The 20,360-nt window shown below is 41.6% G+C and overlaps 1 protein-coding gene across 4 annotated transcripts in view; it reads right to left on the reverse strand.

Annotated features, from left to right (window-relative positions):
* The window catches only part of TENM3 (teneurin transmembrane protein 3), a 657,699-nt gene that overhangs the window by 129,979 nt on the left and 507,360 nt on the right, over positions 1 to 20,360 (reverse strand). For all 4 annotated transcript variants that reach the window (XM_062213567.1, XM_062213565.1, XM_062213566.1 and 1 more), the window contains one exon: positions 15,878 to 16,000. In XM_062213567.1, coding sequence (XP_062069551.1) covers positions 15,878 to 16,000 — 123 coding nt within the window. The remainder of the gene's footprint in view (positions 1 to 15,877; positions 16,001 to 20,360) is intronic.

Below are 20,360 nucleotides of genomic sequence, written 5' to 3' on the forward strand. Positions count from 1 at the left end.
TAATCTAATCTCTGATGCTGATCCTATCCATTGTTGCTTTAAATGATTTTTGGTTTTAACAGCATACTTGTGCTTTGAAAATAAGCATAAAGCCCAGAATTTTTTTCCCCAAAAACATCATGCTTTCCAAAAACATTAGCTTTGTTAACAGGTAATCAAGTTCTGACTTTCAGGATTTAAGGTTTCATTATCTCAAAGTGTTTGATAGCTTTGTTCCTTTTTTCACATACTGATTTTGAGGGATTACGATCTTTCTCACTGAAATGACAGGGGGACTCATTGTGTGCCACCTTATAAAACAACCGATTTATAGCTTTTTTTTTTTGTCAGAAGTTCTTTCATTTGAAAAAAACAAATCACCAACAACCAACTTTGACTGGATATGCTTGAATGGGATGGTACTAATTACTGTAATTTTTTCTCCCCTTAATGAAAAAGCCTAAGTAAACCATATGATCATAGACTCTTAGAGTTTAGTGTCCATGTAGGTCATCTAGTCCAGGGGTCTTCAAACGGGGGTGGTCATACCCCCCAGGGTTTATCTAGACCCTGGATCATGTTAAGGGGATTGATTTCCAGAACTGCAGAAACTTCAATGTGTATAATTCAAAGAAAATTTATTTATTTATTTGCTTAATTAAACGGGGTGAAGGGTGAGACAATTTTCCACCTGTGAGTTCACTCCTCAAAGACCCATAACAATTTGGCTGGGCCAGCCCAATGCTAGGAGCCCTGAGTTCAACTGGTACTACCATTTGGGTGGCAGGAACCGAACTACTTGGGCCATCACCTGCTGCCTCCCAGAGTGTACACGCGCAGGAAGATGGATGGGAAGCAGAGCAAGAGTCAGACCCAGGGACTCCCGATGTGGGCTGCAGGCATCCTTAGCAGTGTCTCAACTATTGCAGCAAACATCTGCTCTATCCATGTGTGGGCGTTTATAGTGGAAAGGCACACTTTCCACATGTCCAAAATCTTACTATGACACCCTGTCTTGGAGCAGAAAACTTCCAGTGTGCAGAGCAAAAGCAAAATTCACAGCACTTCTGTTGGCGAAGCATCTTTTATTCAAGACACCATTAGTCCAAGGTAGGGCTCCAGTGTCTTTCCCTTCTTTAGATGTATTTCCATCAAGGGCAAAGGGTGGAGGTAAACATGGACACACAGGACTCTCGCCACACTTTGACATCAGACTTATCAAAAGGGAGGGGAACTGTTTTGTTTAGTGACCTGACCACGGATTTCCAACCACTGTCACAGAACGCTTTTGTCCTGTAGAACAATGACATAATGACAAAGAAAGCATCAGTAAAGTAAGAAACATTAAATGCAGCAATGCCTTACTTATTCTAATTGTCAAAGCTATGGCAAAGATTAGTGCTTCATCTCTCTCCCTCTCTCCCTACAGCAGGAATCCAGGATTGAGATGGTTGTGACAAAATGGAGATTAATCTATTTGAACTGAAAAAGCTCAGACTTTCTCTGACAGAAGGTTTGATGCTAATGAGTACTGTTTCTTCCAGTTACATTATATAGCCAGTTTCCCCCGTAATTTAAATGGGCCAATGAAATAAACCTGAGGCATATGTAAGATGAGAGCATTCAAAAAATACTACAGTAGCAAAGGTGAATTAAAGTGAATAGTCCCATTTTCTACCCAATTCTGTGTGGACAAGATTAATCAAAGTGTTACTAAGTAAAATAACAACAGGTCTAATTAGTATTTGGCTAAACCTTGGCAAAGCCTTTTCTGGATACAGAAACTGAGGAGTGCATTGACTGAGTCATCTGCGTAAAGAGTCTTTTTCAGAGTGGGTAGCTGCCCACGATTTGTGTTCAATAGATCCGAAGGAGAAATGGGATAGAACTGGCGGTGCGTAAATTATTAAACAGACTTTATAAGAAACAGATCATGATATGATTTCTGTCACATAACTAATAAGGATCTTAAAGAATTGAAAAGTACGACTCTAACAAAATTCCTTCAATTCTCATGTATTTCATAGCCAAATTTCTTAACTCATGTTTGTAAAAAAAAAAAAAAAGGAATAGAGTTGATACTGAACTTTGCTTTATTCTTATAAGTAATATTTATCTATAAATATATAAACAATTTGCATTTGTCTAATTCAGAGAGGGATGTTTAAAACATTTTCACATCTTGTTTCATAATTATCAAAATGTTTAACATATTTATGTGATAATTAGGTTGTTTTCAGTTAACTGTGTAAACATAAGTCCACATAGAAGAAATCAAGTTTTTAAATACATTATTATATGATCTCAGGCAGGAAAGGAAACTTAAATTTGTATTTGCTTAAGTGTGTGGAAGAACAGAAAAGTGAAGATCACTAATCCACTCTGGTTTTATCAATGAAATACAAATCCCACCTCTAAGTGCCTGTCAACTTCTATTTGCTTCAAATCATTACCTTATTTAGAACAAGTTTAATTTGAATTAAAGTCTAAGAATGTGTCTCTTCTCCAAGGTAGACGCAGACCCGACCGCTCGCTATCCTCGGTGACGCAGAGATGTCGGGACGTGGCTGGTTTTTCTCTGCCTAAATCCACTGAAGCCACAGTGTGCCTTAGTGCAGAGTTCCCGCCTAACGCTCCGCCCTGAATGCCCAGGGACTAGGGATTTGTGAAGCGTTCTTGTCCTTTTAAATTCTGGACCGCTGCTTTCCTAGGGTCAGGGCTCTTCTCTAATTTAACCAAGGCGAGTGTGGTCATTCTTGCCAGCGTTTTCAAATGCTCTTTATTGACTGTAGGCATCCCTGGAAGTCAGCGAGCCACTGCCATGGTTTGATAAACGTGTAAACGCCTGCACAGCCCCTTCCTCTGCCGCTCATGAGGACTCTTGGGTAAAAGCCTGGAGACCCAAGTCTTTCACCAGGTTTGAAACTGCAGAAAACCTTGGCTTCAGAGGGGATAAAAGGAGGACCAGTTCCAGGGCTCTCATTCTCCCTCACCGAGCTCACCGTGTTCATACGGCCCGCCTCCCCCTCCCGCCTCGGCCTGTCCTTGGGAACCATCACAGGAAACAAACACTGAGGTTGTCGCTAGGTCCTACCAAGAGAAGGTGGAGGACAGGAGACAGGAGAACACAGGGCACTGTAGTCACCGCAGACTCAAAGCTGGCCAGTTAGGAATCAAACCCCTTAAAGAGCGAGATGCACACACACAATAGGGTGTCATCTTGGAGGCTTTGTTTCAGCTCATCCTGTTGTGCCAGAATGTGGGAGTCACCATCTGGCTTTAAACCTACTAATTTTGAGTTTTTCTTTCATCCCTAAGCATGTGTCACAACAATCTAAATGCCTTAAAACACAGTTGTCAGAGTGTGAGAGCATAAAGAGGCCTTGGACACAACCAATTGTTTTTCCTTTCTCTAGGTGAGACCCAATTCCTAAGAAAACACCCATTAACGGAGCATCTCTGAGAAAGGAAAGTTCTTTGAATTCTAAGATGTATTTCATAAAAATACTAACCAACCAGAACTGTTATAAGGACAAAACAGTATTTGAAATCATAGTGTTAAGTACAAGGTTTGATATCCGTTTGAAAAATACTTTATGACACCAGCAAATCACTGAGAGTTGCAAAATACTAAATATTGTGCCATATATATTATGTATTTGTCACTTGCATGTGATGTCAGCAAACAAGCCTATTATGAAAATGGAAAGGCAGGAAAAAAATACCATTGCAATAGTTTCAGTGCAGTTGCTGAGGAGGGTAAATGAGAATGTGATTTTGAGTCCTACAGAGGCACTAACAATTAAGACGTCAGGAAGCAAGGTTAGGCATTTATAGATGGTCAATAGGCCAACCTCCAAGTCCTCCGATGCTCTGACCTCCCCTTGGATCCATGCTCTGACTCTGAGACAACCGCATGTCACAGCTTACCCCTGTGGATGCAGGTGTGACAGCATACGGGAAAGAAAGCATGACTACGTCGCATAGTATAATGGCCAAAATCAATAGTGCATCTCATTAAGGAACTATCATATACTACAACACAAATGTTATAAATAAAACTGAGTGAAACTCAATGCTCTTGCAGACTGGGTAATCTCATTTCTTCATTCCCAGGTAATCTTTAATCTGCTATAAATCTAGCTTCCTTGAAGTTGTTTAGTATTTGAGAAAACTGGTACATGGAGACCAATCTTGTTAAATTTAAAAAGCAACTGCGATTATTTTCTTTAAATGGGATGAATTATGATTTTGGATACATACACATGCCTAGACTTTTGACATTTACTGATACAAAAGGAGTTTTTAAAAAAAATTTTTACTTGGAAGAATCATTTGCCATAGCATGTGCATTTGTCTCACTGGCTCTTTCAAATAAAGTTGGTGTTGAAGTATCTTGTTGTGGTGCTCCCTACTTTTCTTTACTGCACATTTTCTAATTCCTTTCACTGCCGGCTGGATTCCTGTCTTGCGTAGCAATTCACATGCTTTGGGAACTACTATGACTACTCTTTCTTTTTTTCTTTTTTTTCATTACTGTTATATTCCCAGAACCTTACTCACTGGATAGCATATAATACATGCTCAATAAACAAATGTAAAATGAACGAATATGATGCATTTCAAACAGATTAAGGATAAAATTCCTTTTACAATATCCACATAGTTAAAATAAAAATAACAAATGATGGGGATTTCTATTGTGCAGGAATGGGGAATCCTTCTTCTGCCAGGGGCCATTTGGACATTTATAACATCGTTCACGGGCCACACAAAATTATCAATTTAAAAATCAGCCTGCTGTAGATTTATTAAATTTCACATCCTATTCATGATTACCTCCGGAAGGCCAGACCAAATGATTTTTGCAGGCCTTATAATAATGGTCTGCAGCCTGGACATGCCCTACACTGCTTTACAGGATATTACTAATGCTAATTTAAGGCTCTATTTTAAGAATTTCACTATAAACAATAAATATATAATCTTACATTGCAGAAAAAGAACAAACCAGTAGTTACTGACACACACTGAATATATATGTTTCCACCCTGGCTTCATACCATAGCATGTATTACCTGCTTTAAACCTCACTACTGCCTTATGAAGAGACAGGAAGTTAGAGAGGGTAATTTGCTTAAAAGCAGCCAGCCTGCTGGTGTCACAGCTTTCATTTTCTTTTTCTTTCTTTTCTTTTTTCTTTTTTTTTGACAGGCAGGGTGGACAGTGAGAGAGAGAGACAGAGAGAAAGGTCTTCCTTTTGCCATTGGTTCACCCTCCAATGGCCGCCGTGGCTGGTGCAATGCGGCTGGCGCACCGCGCTGATCCGATGGCAGGAGCCAGGTGCTTATCCTGGTCTTCCATGCAGGTGCAGGGCCCAAGCACTTGGGCCATCCTCCACTGCACTCCCTGGCCACAGCAGAGAGCTGGCCTGGAAGAGGGGCAACCGGGACAGAATCCGGCGCCCCGACCAGGACTAGAACCCGGGGTGCTGGCGCCGCAGGCAGAGGATTAGCCAACTGAGCCGCAGAGCCGGCTCTTTTTTCTTTTTTTTTTGACAGTCAGAGTGGACAGTGAGAGAGAGAGAGACAGAGACAAAGGTCTTCCTTTGCCGTTGGTTCATCCCCCAAGTGGCTGCCATGGTCGGCGCACCGCGCTGATCTGAAGCCAGGAGCCAGATGCTTCTCCTGGTCTCCCATGTGGGTGCAGGCCCAAGCACTTGGGCCATCCTCCATCGCACTCCCGGTCCACAGCGCAGAGCTGGACTGGAAGAGGAGCAACTGGGACACAATCCATTGCCCCGTCCGGGACTAGAACCCGGGGTGCTGGCGCCGCAGGCGGAGGATTAGCCTATTGAGCCGCAACGCCGGCCAGAGCTTTGGTTTTCAACCATTGCTCTATACCAACATCTGCTTTGCATATGCTTTATGTAAGGCACTGTGCTGGCCCTATGCATTCTCTGTATCATATCATATCATTTAGGGGTACTTTTTTCATACACTTGGAAAAATACTTCATGAGCTGCTGCTGTAGGCCAATATTCGTGCTAAGAACTTAAGAGTAGTGGGAACACAGAAACAATCCTTGCCTTATACTTTGGCAAAGAAGGCATATAATAAACAGTAATAGTGATAACCACTAACATTTCCTAGGAATTTACTCTGTACTAGATATCATTTAAAATACTTACACTGAATACGCAAAACCATTCTATGAGGTGAATACTATTAGTGCCTTTAAAAATTTCATTTATTTATTTGAGAGGCAGAGAGACAGAGATAGACATAGCAAGCATGCTCCTACCTGCTGGTTCACCCCCAGAGTGATGGGGCTGGGACAAGGTTGAAGTCAGGAACTGGGCACTCAACCCAGGTCTCTCATGTGGGTGGCAAGAAGCCAACTCAATTACTTGAAGCATAACCACTGTCTACCATCTGCATTAGCAGGAAACTAGAGCCAAGAATGAAACCTAAGTATTCTGACGTGAGACAAGTGTCTTGACTGGTAGGCTATGTCTGCCCCAGTGGAGAAAATTAAAGCACAAAGACTATTCCACACTGGGGTGCCTGGGTTCGATACCCAGCTTTTCAGCTCCTCACTTTACCTTCCTGCTAGGGCAGACCCTAAAAGGCAGGTGATAGCTCAAGTAACTGGGTTTCTGCCACTCACGTGGGAGATCTGGATTGAGTTCTCAGGCCTGGCTTTGAACTTGTTCCAGTACTGGCCACTGAAGGCATTTAGAGAGTGAACCAGCAGATGGAAGCAAACACACACACACACACACACACACTCACTCACTCACTCTCTCTCTCTCTCTCTCTCTCTCCCTCCCTCCCTCCCTCCCCCCATCCTTGTCTCCCTTCCTCTCAAATAATTTCAGAAAAAATCATAACATGCCCCAAGTAACACAGGCACTAATGATCAGAATGAGGCTCAAGAGTTTATACTTGGCCAGCGCCACGGCTCACTAGGCTAATCCTCCGCCTTGCAGCGCCGGCACACCGGGTTCTAGTCCCGGTCGGGGCACCGATTCTGTCCCGGTTGCCCCTCTTCCAGGCCAGCTCTCTGCTGTGGCCAGGGAGTGCAGTGGAGGATGGCCCAAGTGCTTGGGCCCTGCACCCCATGGGAGACCAGGAGAAGCACCTGGCTCCTGCCATCGGATCAGCGCAGTGCACCGGCCGCAGCGGCCATTGGAGGGTGAACCAACGGCAAAAGGAAGACCTTTCTCTCTGTCTTTCTCTCTCACTGTCCACTCTGCCTGTCAAAAAAAAAAAAAAAAAAGAAGAGTTTATACTCTTTTTCTCTGTGCTATACTGTCATTGTATTACGTATGCTGTGATGAATAGACTGTGGAGAGTCACTAAAAGCCATGTGACTAGAATTGAGATCACTGAAGGAAGGGGTCAGGTAATGTATTGCTATCTCAAATCTGTGTGTGAAAAATAAATGAGAAAGACTGGAGACGGCCCAGACAGAAGGGAGCTGCTATTACCCAGGTGGGAGATGATGGAATTCAAAATAGATTGCAGGGGCTGGCATCTCATGTAGGCGCCAGTTTGTGTCCACTTCTGAATCAGATCCCTGCTAATGGCCTTGGAAAAACAGTGGACGATGGTCCAAGTGCTTGGGCCCCTGCTACCCATGTGGGAGACCTGGATGAAGCTCCTGGCTCCTGGCTTTGGACGGCCCAGCCTGACTCTGGCAATTGCAGCCATCTGAGAGTGAACCAGTGGAGGGAATCTCTCTCTCTCTCTCTCTCACTCCCTCTCTCAGTGTAACTCTTTCAAATAAATAAACAAACCTTTAAAAACAAAAGACATTATTGAGGTGGAATTGACAGGGAGGTGGAAGGGTGGGAGGGTCAAACGTGATGATATTTCCTTATGGGAACTCCCTGAAAGAGGCAAATTTTGAAAGAAAGATGACGTGGCAAAAAAAGCTATCTTTCATGTCAGGTGTCCTTGTGCAAGATAGCCTTGTCATTTTCTTGGGAGTTTAATTCCCCTTCCCATGAATCTAAACTACTTAGTGACTTTTTGACCAACAGAAGGAAACTGACATCCTAGACTATCCAATACTGGGTTATAAGAAGTTCTAGAATCTCCTGTCTGGGTCTCTTGGAACATTTCGCCTGGTGACACTTCTCTGTAGAACCCACTGACATATTCTGAGACGCCAAAGTCTCATGGAAGGCCATGTTTAGGTGCCCTCAATGACAGCCACGGTTGAGGTTCAAGAACTATGAGGGATAATGAACTCTCTTCTGGACGCTGAGTTTTGTTATGGTTTATTTTCCACAATAGATAACTGAAGCAGTTTTAGACTCGTGCGGTTTCAGATGCTTGGAAGACACCCAAGTGGAGATGTTCCAAAGCAACTTGGACAGATTTTATGTAGTTGGTGTCTGGAGCTGAGAAGAGAGATCTATGTTGGGCTTATTGATTTGGGAGTCAACAGCACAGAGAATGTAACTGACACAAGAAGAGTTAGGACAGAACACAGAGGGATTATATTGAGAGAGGACAAAGAACTAAGAGACACCAGCGTTTAGGGATCAAATAGATGGGGATGGGCCAAGTAAGCAAAGACATCACTGCCGAAATAATCAGGAAGAAAATCAAGGTGAATGTGCTATCACAGAAGAAAGGGAAAGATTATTTTAATTAGGAAGGAGAAGCTAACTATTCAAGCTCCCAAGAACTCAACTCTGATAAAGAGTGAAGAGTGTTCACTGACATACTAATAGATAACTCTGGAAGACATCGGTTTCAGTGAGTGGTGCCGCCAGAGCACAGTTCTGAGAAAGGAGTATGGCAGAAGCCAGACTGCAACAGGGGCAAGTGGAAGGTAAAGAAATGAACACAGTTCACGGAGGTTTCTGTTCCAGAGGGCTGGGTACAGGAAGGGAGAACAGGTAGAGTTGCAGAAGGCCCAGTGTGGGGATTCTTTTTCACCCCAAGATGTGAGAAACCTTGGAATGCTCAAATGTTGACTGGGAAGTGCCAGTGGAGCGGAGACATTCTGAAGATGCAGGCCGGGGTCAAGAATAACCATGGGGGCAGGCGTTCGGCACAACAGTCAAGTTGCTACTGGGATGCCGACACTGCACAATCAGAGTGCGTGGTTCACAACCTGGCTTCTCCACTTTCAAGTCAACTACTGCTAATACACACTGTGAGGGAACAAGTGATGGCTCAAGTACCTGGGTCACTGCTACCCAGGTGGGAGACTTGGACTGAGTTCTGGACTTTTGGCTTCATCCTAGTCTAGTCTTGGCTGTTGTGGATATTTGGGGAGTAAACCAGCAGAGAGGAGATGGATCTGTGTTTCTCTCTCTTTCTCTCAAAGCATGGTGGGGCAGAGTGGGTGGGAAGAATACCCATGGAATGAATAAGTTTGAATAAGGGGAGAAAATGGTGAAAGAATAGAAATACACAGAGGAAATTAGAGTTCCTTCTGTAGCTTTCTGTATTTTTGTTGAATAGGATGCAAGATAATCTGCTAATAAAGAGGTGGTTTTTAATACAGTAGGAACATTTGAAATAAATGTTGAGAGTATAGGGGAGAGAAGTTTGCAAAGGGAATAAGTAAGATCCCCAGACTCCTGAAGCTGGTGAGCAAAAAGATGTGTATTATTTATTTATTTATTTGACAGAGTTACAGAGAGAGAGAGAGAGAGAGAGAGAAAGGTCTTCCTTCCGTTGGTTCACTCCCCAAATAGCCACAATGGCTGGAGCTGTGCTGATTCGAAGCCAGGAGCCAGGAGCCCCTTCCTGGTCTCCCACGCAGGTGCAGGGGCCCAAGCACTTGGGCCATCCTCCACTGCCCTCCCTGGCCACAGCAGAGAGCTGGACTGGAAGAGGAGCAACCGGGACTAGAACCCGGCGCCCATATGGGATGCTGGCTCCGCAGGCGGAGGATTAACCTAGTGCGCCATGGCACCGGCCCCAAAGATGTGCATTATTATGATTTCCTCTCTGTACATGAGAAAATTGGGGCTCAAAGAGGTTAAACAACTTGCTCAAAGTTACAGAGTCAACAAATGAAGGAGCCAGGATTTGAGTAAGGCGTGAGTCCTTTTCAGAACCCAAAGCTAAACGAATCTTTGTTCCTGGGGAATAATTTTCACTTCTGAAATGAGACTGATGTTTGAGTCACAAACCTCATTCTTCCCTCCTTCTTCACTTTGTCACATTCCATGAGTTTTGCCTGAGACCCCCAGACTTCTGCTATATTATCTTCCTAAAATTTTTAGTCAAAGAAGATTTCAAGTGCAGTCAGTAAAGGATTTTGGCATTTAATAGAAATTCTTCTTTTAGCTATGAACTATCATTTAGAGACTTTAATTGAGATTACTTTAGAGGCAAGAGGAGAGTTTACCGAACCCTTTTGTTCCTTAGAATTCTATTTACAAAATTAGAAAACAGAACTGCATAAATAAGAATCGTGCATTTCAGGCTGTGAAGTAATTTCCTCATTATGCTCAGCATAGTTAATTCCCCTAGTGAGCTTTCTTCAGAATTCCAAACCTTTCTTAAGGGCTGCAATCTCCTGGAATTTCTAAAGAAATGATGTGATCTGTTTCTCTGAACAGTTTACAAAACCGAAGTATGTCGTGGGTGATGGGGCATGGATACTGCATGTTCATCATGGGCCCTAAAATCAGTGGTTTTTAGGTACCTCTCTTCTTGCAAAAAGACTCTCCTCAAGCCTCCCTGTATCCTAAGTCTTTAAGTATTTAGGAAATACGTAGTAAGAACCTTTATGTGGAAAAATGGAAATAAGAATTTCTTGCAATTCAGGGGTTCATGGGCTATTGGAAAAATAATACTGAAGAGGGGCCGGTGCTGTGGCATAATGGGTTAATGCCCTGGCCTGAAGAGCCGGCATGCCATATGGGCGCCGGTTCTAGTCCCGGCTGCTCCTCTTCCAAACATGCTCTCTGCTGTGGCCTGGGAAAGCAGTAAAAGATGGCCGAAGTCCTTGGGCCCCTGCACCTGCATGGGACACCTGGAAGAAGCTCCTGGCTCCTGGTTTTGGTGATCGGCGCAGCTCTGGCCATTGAGGCCATCTGGGGAGTGAACCAGCGGATGGAAGACCTTTCTCTCTGCCTCTCCTCTCTGTGTAACTCTGCCTTTCAAATAAATAAATCTTTAAAAAATAAAAAATAAAAATAATACACAAGAAATATTTAGGTCATATTTTGGATAAGGGCTGAGCCCAGAAAGAACTCCCCCGCAAACCCCCAGTCCCTTTTTAATGACAGGTTCTGCCTATAAATTCCCTAGTGCAGTTTGCAGGCTGGAGAGAATCCCTTCTCCTCTGGTGCAATTGAATGATGTTGGGGCATCTGCTAACCGTCCTCCATGTGGGATACTCCTTCCATGGCTGGAAAGACGGTGGTTTGAACGCACAGGGACACAGTTACTCTACAGGCACACATCAACTGCATGCAATGCTCTCTAAGATCATGTGGAAGCCTTCAGTCCCGCTTAGAGAACCAGTCTATCAGAGCTGTGTTTCTGAAATGCAGGCCACAATCCTTTACAAACTATCAAGTTATTTTAGTAAGTTATGACTAGCATTTGTTAAAAATGGGCAAAATTGGGAGTCAGTTAAGCTGCAGTCTACAGTGCCAACATCCCATATGGGCCTCAGTTTGAGTCCCAGCTGCTCCACTTCTGACCCAGCACCCTGCTTATGGCCTAGGAAAGCAGTACAAGATGGCCCAAGTGCTTGGGCCCCTGTACCCATGTGGGAGACCCAGAAGAAGCTCCTGGCTCTTGGCTTCAGATTGCCCCAGTTTGGCTACCACAGTCATTTGGGGAGTGAACCAGAGGATGGAAGACCTCTCTGTTTCTAACTCTGCCTTTCAAAAAAAAAAAAAAAAAAAAAACTTAAAAAAATGGACACAGCAATAAAATGGAAAATGAAATATTAGGGTGCATTTAACAAAATAAGGATAATATTCTGTGAAATATTTCAGACAGATGTATGTGTATGGTGGTTTGATATAAAATGTTTTCCTTATTGCAGTCGTGGTCAATAAGTTTCTGTTTTAGAGGACTCCATTCCATAGAGATTTCTTAAAAAAAATGACTTATTTGAAAGGCAGAGTTGGGGGTGGCAGGGGGAGAGGGGGAGAGGGAGGGAGAGAGAGAGGGAGAGGGAGAGGAGAGAGAGAGAGAGAGAGAGAGAGAGAGAGAGAGAGAGAGAGAGAGAGATAGTTCTATCTGCTGATTCACTCCCCAGATGGCTGCAATAGCTAGGTCTGGGCCAGACTGAAGTGCAGAGTTTCTCCTCAGTCTCCCACAGGGGTGGCAGGGGCCCAAGCCCTTGGGCCATCTTCTACTGATTTGCAGGCACATTAGCAGGGAGTTGGATCAGAACTGGAGCAGCCGGGATACCCACTCCACAGGCAGTGGCTTTACTGCTACTGCACAAGTTAGCTCCTCCTTAGAGATTTCTGAAGCCACATTCATGTGATATTCTTCTAAATTTCTGAAGCTGATGTGATCCTAGACAGTGTATTCCAGGGATGTCCTAAACTGTTTTCACAGATCTTAATGTTTGTGCACTTTGCCCTGAGTTACCAGATAAATAGGTAGGAGCTAGCATTTTAATATGGGCTTGTGTGAGCTGAGGAATGCTGATGAGAGTGATGGCATTCCCTGGCAAAAGACAAGGAGCAACGAGGAGGCTGCGGGAAGACCTCCAAGTCCACAGCTTTCACAGGGTCATGCTTTTCAAGTACTGTGAAACCGATCGGCCACGCTGTACTTTCACTTTGATCGTAATAAAAGGTTGGGATGTTGTGAAATAAATAAGACATCCCTAAGACACATTTATTTCTTCAGTATAATTAAATTCTCTATATGTGTGGTTAATAAGGACAACAGGAACTTCACTGTAAGAGACAGTCTAAATTTAAATCAACAAAAAACTAAAAAAGAAGTACTGATGATTTCTGATCATGGTTAATTGAGCTTTCATATGCATGTTATCAATATTTAAAAAATAAAAATACTTGTTTAAGGCAATTAAAATTTAGTTAATTAGAATTTCTGACCTACAGTTTCAACTAGAAAAGCTTTTCTTTGCTTCCCTTTAATCCATGGCACAGTGACCGCCACTGTCTGCTTCTGACATGCTGACACATCACTCATCAGCTCCTAGCTCTCTGGGAACATGTGGGTCTTTGTTAAGAAAAGGCTTTTACTGGAGAGGAGGGCCTTCATTATTATTATGAAAATCTAAGGTCTTGGGAAATTCCTTAACCTCCCTGAGGAAGAAGAGATGTATTAAAGTATTGCTGTTAAATAAAAGAAAAGAAGATGGGAAGGCAAAGAGCAAAACAGCATTAAAAAGAGTTAGTCACAGTAAATGGAAAGACGTAAAATAGCAGCTTATAAGAGGGCAGTTCAGTTGGTACAGACAAATGGAATTAAAAGATAAGTTTATCCTGGTTTGAAAAGATGCTTTAAAATAATTATTTATTGGGGCCCATGCTGTGGCGTAGTGGGTAAAGCCGCCGCCTGCAGTGCCAACATCCCATATGGGTGCTGGTTTGAGTTCCGGCTACTCCACTTCTGATCCAGCTCTCTGCTATGGCCTGGGAGTGCAGAAGAAGATGGCTCAAGTCCTTGGGCCCCTGCACCTGTGTGGGAGACCTGAAAGAAGCTCCTGGGTCCTGGCTTTTGATTGTCGCAGCTCAGGCCACTGTGGCCATCTGGGGAGTGAATTAGTGGATGGAAGACCTTTTTCTCTCTCTGCCTCTCTGTAACTCTGCCTTTCAAATAATAAATCTTTAAAAAAATATTTATTTGAACAGGAGAGAGAGAAGGGGGTGGGGGAGGGAGAGGGAGGGAGGGGGAGGTAGACAGATATCATCTTCCATCTGCTGGTTCACTCCCCAAATGGCTACAACCGCCAGATCTGGGCCAGGCTGAAACCAGCAGTGAGGATGTGAGAATTCCATCCAGTCTCCCACAGGGTGGCAAGGGCCCAAATACTTGGACCATTTTCTGCTAACTACACACACCAGTAGGAAACTGGAAATATTGCAGTTGGGACTTGAACTGGCACTGTTTTTGGGGTGCTGGCATTGTAGATGGCAGCCTAATCTGCTGTATAACGCTGGCCCCTGGTACAAAATTTTTTGAAATCTAGGGATATTTTCTTTATAATGTCTGCTTTCCATGAACTTTAAAAAATTTATTTGAAAAGCATGCAGACAGAGACAGATAAAATGAGATCACTCCCCAAACACCTGCTACAGCCAAAGCTGTGCCAGGTTGGAGCCAGGAGCCTGGAACTGAATCTAGGTCACCCCTGTGGGTGGCAGGGATCCAGGCAGGATATCCAAGTATTTGAGCTACTACCTGCTGCCTACCAGGGCACACATTAGCAAGAAGCTGATTTGGAAGCAGAGGCAGGACTCAAACCCAGGCACTTTTGATATGGAACTTGGGTGTTTCAAGCAGCATTTTAACCACAGACAAATGCTCACTACTCCATGAACTTTTTGAATACCTCCTAGTACGTATGCATGTATTTCAAATGTTCTTTGCACCAAAATAAACTTACCTTTTAATTTGATTTCCTATGAATTTTTTCAAGTACACTTATTAAATGTACAGTAGCTTCTTTCTAGTCTTGCAAAGAAACCAGGGGCGGGCTGGCACGGTGGCTTAGCAAGTAAAGCCTCCACTTGCAGTGTGCCAGCATCCCATATGGGTTCTGGTTCAAGTCCTAGCTGTTTCACTTTCGATCTAGCTCTCTGCTATGGTCTGGGAAATCAAGAGAAGAGGGCCCAAGTCCTTGGGCCTCTGCACCCATGTGGGTAACCTGGAAGAAGCTCCTGGCTCCTAGCCTTGGATTGGCCCAGCTCTGACCATTGTAGCTGTTTATGGAGTGAACCAGCGGATGGAAGACTTTCTCTCTCTTTTTCTGCCTCTTTGTAACTTTGCCCTTCAAATAAATCAAATAAATAAGTCTTAACAAAAAAAGAAACCGATGACAACAAGATAGACATAATTGGTACCCAAAAAGAATATAAATCTACTGCATAAAAAGAAACAAGGAGGAAGAGGTAGGAAAATGTTTAGAGGCAAACTATTTATCAGGAGAAAACGGTGTCTTGATCAGGCTGCTTTGAGATATAAAGTATTGTGATATTTTGCAAAAAGTGAGAGGACAACAGTGCCAAAATCTCTATGTATATGTGTGTGTGTATATATATAATATACATAATACATAATATAATATATATTTATATATGCACACATATACAGATATGCATATAATATAAATATATGTGTGAATGCATACATTTTTCTGAGTGTTTATGTTGAAAAACTGAAATACAGCATTCTACAACCACTTGAATTTCATTCTTAATTTAAAACCAGTAGATTTCAAAGACTGGCAGCTTAAAGAATAAACTCCCAAAGATTTAAAGAAAGGGCAACCAGAAGGGTCAACAAATTATTCTGTTCTCATGTATTTTGTATTTAAAAGGTTGTGTAAGAAAATTAATATAGTACTCCAATTTCATACACAAGTTGACTGAAGAAAAATATACTCAAGATGATATATGATATATAAGAGATGAATTATAATCTACTTGTAGAGTAAAAATGAAACAATGTATACTTGTGAAGGAACGGCATAAAAATCTAGCTATCAAATCATAAGGCAGAAAGTTATATTATTCTTATAGAAATGTGAATTTTCAACATTTCAAGTAAGTTAATAACAAAACTCACGAAAAGATGTTATGTGTAATTTCAAAGCCTTTCCTTCTCTCATATAAATCAGATATAAGCATCAATAAAAATAAATTTATGGAAAAAGGACGTTAAAAGTAAAACACAGGATACATAATCATTTCTCTTACCACTGTCGCCAGAAGGTAATGATACTGTGTTTGTTGGCATGGTATCAGAATTCACTTTTCCATTCTCAAATGTGTCATTTTCAGTCTGCTGTAACTGCCAGTTGAGGCCAAATAGATGCATTGCTAGGGATAAAGAATACAAGTTGTTTAAAGGTCTGCTACTTTTAGCTGCAAGAGCAAATGTAAGCATGTTTTTAACAGGAGTCACACATAAAATTAAAGTTTTCATTTTTGGAAATGCCAAAGATAATTACACAATAAAAAATCGTGACACAGAATGCTTTTCAAACAAATGCAATTTATAAGGAATACAGTGCTATATGGCAGCACTTAATAATGGCTTGACATCACTCAGTTAATCGATACCAGAAAACTTAAGAACGAATCATTAGTTGCTCTAATTTGCCCGCGTTCCACTTCTTACCATCATCTAGGGAAGTGTCAGGATGCTCTATAATAGTATTTGTCAAACTTGCTTGACCACAGATTACTTGGAAATTTACAACACTGTGGTGCAATACCTACAGGCTCTCAGGAGACCCCACTGTATTGAGACTAAGGTAAAAGCAAACAGTGATTCACAGCTGAATCTGTGAGGAAATGAAATAAGCAGAATGGGTCCAGATACACAAAGCACAATAGAATTTAAACATCCTAAATTTGGCATGAATCATTTTTGAATTTATAACATATAACTCAGTAATTGCAGGCATCAAATAACATGCATCTGTGTCAGGTAATTTCATGTGAGCTCTGATGTGGGGACAATATTTTTATATATATTATAAAACCCTAAAAGCTTTATTAATTTTATTTAAAACATTTAGAAAACATAAATTTAACTACACATTCATAAATATAATCTAGTTTAAATATATTACCTATTTTTTAAAATTTAAAATATCTAGAATACGTTACTGTCATATGAACCATCAATAATTACTAAGCATCAACACAGAATACAATTTAGAAATTCATCCATGAGGAAGGCTAAACATCCATAGTGAAAACAAACAATGAACTATAGTATCACAGAGACTTGTGTTGCCAGGTTTTGCCATTACTTTACTCATTATACATGCTGGAATTTACCAGAGAGATAAGGAAAGAGATAACTGCTGGCGGCAGCGTGCCTTTATTAAATATCCAACCAATCTAGGAATACAATTAAATTGGCACCATAGAAAGAGCAAGGAGTTTGGATGAAGTTAGATTTTGGTTCAATTCTTAGTGTAAGATTCAATCATGCACAAATTATGTAATACTGTTTAAAACACTAGGTTCAAGTGAAAAAAATGAGGCTTGTTAAGTCAATCTTTTTAAGGCATGTGCAGATGCTCGACACAGCATCTGAGGATGGCTGGCACATAGCAAGACAGTTCTGACCAGATGGGCACTTTATTCATTCTGGACTCCAGATGACTGACCTATTTGGAGTCACCTGACCAGATCAAGGCACCTCTCAATAGTCCGTTTTGTCAGCAAAGTTCCCCCACCCTCTGTAAAATACCCAATAGTCTCTCAGATAGTAGCTGTCAACTTCTTGGAGAAATCTACTCTGTGACTGCATTGAGCCGTCTTTCCTATGACTGTTCCAGCTCACTTTGGCATCCCCATTTGTAGTATCTCTATAAATATGTAGGAGGATACAGTGCCTGAGGCCTGCCAGGCCTCAGTAAGTACCTGCAAAGTCGAGCAAAGTTTGAAAACTTCTATTTTCTCATTCAAAAATGTATGAGATCACCATTGTGGATAAAAATACTGTAACTTAAAGGATAAGGTAATAAATATCAAATAAATATGTAAATAGCTATGAATGGAGAACATACTTGGATTACTAATAATTAATGACAGGTTGGCACTGTGGTGTAGCAGGTAAAACTATCACATGCAGTACCAGCATCCCATTTGAGTGCCGGTTCAAGACCCAGCTCTTCCACTTTCGATCCAGCTCTCTCTATGGCCTGGGAAAGCAGTAGAAGATGGCCCAAGTGCTTGGGCCACTAAACCAGAGTGGGAGACCAGAAAGAAACTCCTGGCTTCTGACTTCAGATTGGCCCAGCTCTGGCCACTGCAGCCATTTAGGGAGTGATCCAGCATATGGAAGACCTCTAGCTCTAACTCTGCCTTTCAAATAAATAAATAAATAAATAAATAATTTTTTAAAAATAATCAATGACTGCTTTAAGTATATTGCTGTAAGAAAAACAGTTCAGTGAAATTCCACTATTACTATATATAACTGGTGTCATTTTTAAAAATTCAGGAGTTTTTGGGTTTTCTATTACCAGTCCCACATTCTTTTGTTAGTAATACCTGATTGACAAAAAATGATGTTTTAGTAAGCAAGATAGTATAGATAACAAAATACATAAGTAGCTCCATCTACCTTGCACATCCATAAGTTCTGTATATATTCAAATGTCTTGCTTAAATTACAGTCTACTAGAAATTCTTTCTAAACTCTGATTTTTCATGGATAAAGATACAGGTTATTAAATTCTTGAATTTACAGGTTGTCATCTTGTAAAGAGGCATAACTTCATTTGCCATTTGCATTAAATTACGTAGTTTTTTGTTTTTTGTTTTTTTTTTTTAGTTTATTTGAAAGGCAGAGTTACAGGGAGGTAGGGAGAGACAGAGAGAAAGATCTTCAGTCTGCTGGTTCACTCCCCAATTGGCCACAAGGTCACATGAGTCAATCTGAGGCCAGGAGCTTCTTCTGGGTCTCCCGTGTGGGTGCAGAGGCCCAAGCAGTAGGGCCATCTGCTACTGCTTTCCCAGGCACATTAGCAAGGAGGTGGAGCAGCCAAGACTCGAACCGGCACCCATAATGGATGCTGGTACCGCAGACAGTGGCTTTACCTGCTATGCCACAGTACAGGGGCCCCAGGAGCTTTCTATGCATTTCTTGCTTCATACATTTTTCAAGGTTTCATATAAGTCAGCAACGTTTAAAGAAACTAATTGAGATAGTTCTCCATCCAGAGGTTTGAAAGACACACTTTGGCATAGCAACAACAAATACGAACAATCACTAATTTGCAATGGTTCATTTTAGGATTTCTCAACTTTATGATGCTATGAAAGCAACAGACATTCAGCAGTAACCTTACCTCAAATTTTGAATCGTGATCTTTTCATGGGCTATTGGTATGCAGTATGATCCTCTCTTGTGATGCTGTGCAGTGAGCCCCCAGCAGGTCTGCCATCATGGGGGAACAACCCATTCTCTACAGTGCACTGCACTGCTAGGCTGTGAGGTAGGGGTTAGGTGGATTATGTGCATTTTCAACTTATGAGTGGTTTAGCCTCATAGTCAGTTGAGAAGCATGTGTACTCCAACAGGGTCAAGTTTCCATGAAAAATAATTTATCATCATCCTGATCTTTCAGCACAGGAAGTTTTCTTGAATGATAGATTTGCTATTATTGGGTTTCAAAAAATTTAAAGAGAAGAGACAATCCATGGGACTGCACACAGATGTTAAATATTTAAAATGAAGAATGCGATGTTTGTATTAGAACAATTTTATTTTTTTTCCAGATGGGCAACAGCTTTGTTATAGGTATATATATTTCTTTATTATAGAAAACCTCAGTAAAATGGAATTCTGTTTCTATTTAAGATGCTATATAATGAGAACCACAAAATTACATCTTGTTTAATACTGCATTGAAAACAGACCAACAAGTTGTTTGGGCTTAGGACATTATCTACTTTGAAATCATGGTATTTGGTGTTTAGGAAAGTCTTGATGCTCATTCTATGTAATTTAAGATTTTTATATAAATGCAGGGTGTTATTGCAACTGACTCCAAAGTTAATAAGGGGGAAGGACAGGCAGCAAAGTAAAAAAAAAAAAAAAGAATGCTAAGAAATTACTGAGCAGTGGTGTAATAAAACTACATGGGGCATCTTGGCAGACAAATAAAGGGGAAATTCGCCAAATAAAATACATATGCAAAAAAGCAGGACAAACCCAATTCTTCAATGCCTGAGCTGGAAAGCAGATTTGAATCCACGTGAAAGTATTCAGTGCCACTACTCGTGGATGGTACAATGGAGCCATAGTTTTATGCATGTCCCAGATGGGGAGTGGAAGTAAGAGGAGTGAGAGTGGCTGGAAGCTTTGTGCTCCTTTGTGTCCTTCGTTTAGGGTTCAGCCTAGGTGAGAAGGAACATGCGAGGGGCCACCTGGAGCAAGCTCAGCCATATGCAGTAAGCTGTTCAAACATCACGACACATTTTTTTTAATTCACTGAACAGACACTTGCCTTGTGCCGGGGACTGTGCTAGTGCTTCACCCTCATCTTTTAAGCTTTGCAAAGATTCCCCTGAATAGTTACTATTTCTTTCTTTCTCTCTCTGTCTTCATTTTAATTTTGAGAAATGGAAGCTTTTTAAAATTTAAGCTTCCAAGCCAGTAAGCAGTGGACCTTTAGCCTTATACCTAGACCTTCTGCTGTCAAAAGGCATACTT

This window comes from Lepus europaeus, chromosome 16, assembly GCF_033115175.1.
Source record: "Lepus europaeus isolate LE1 chromosome 16, mLepTim1.pri, whole genome shotgun sequence".
NCBI lineage: Eukaryota > Metazoa > Chordata > Mammalia > Lagomorpha > Leporidae > Lepus > Lepus europaeus.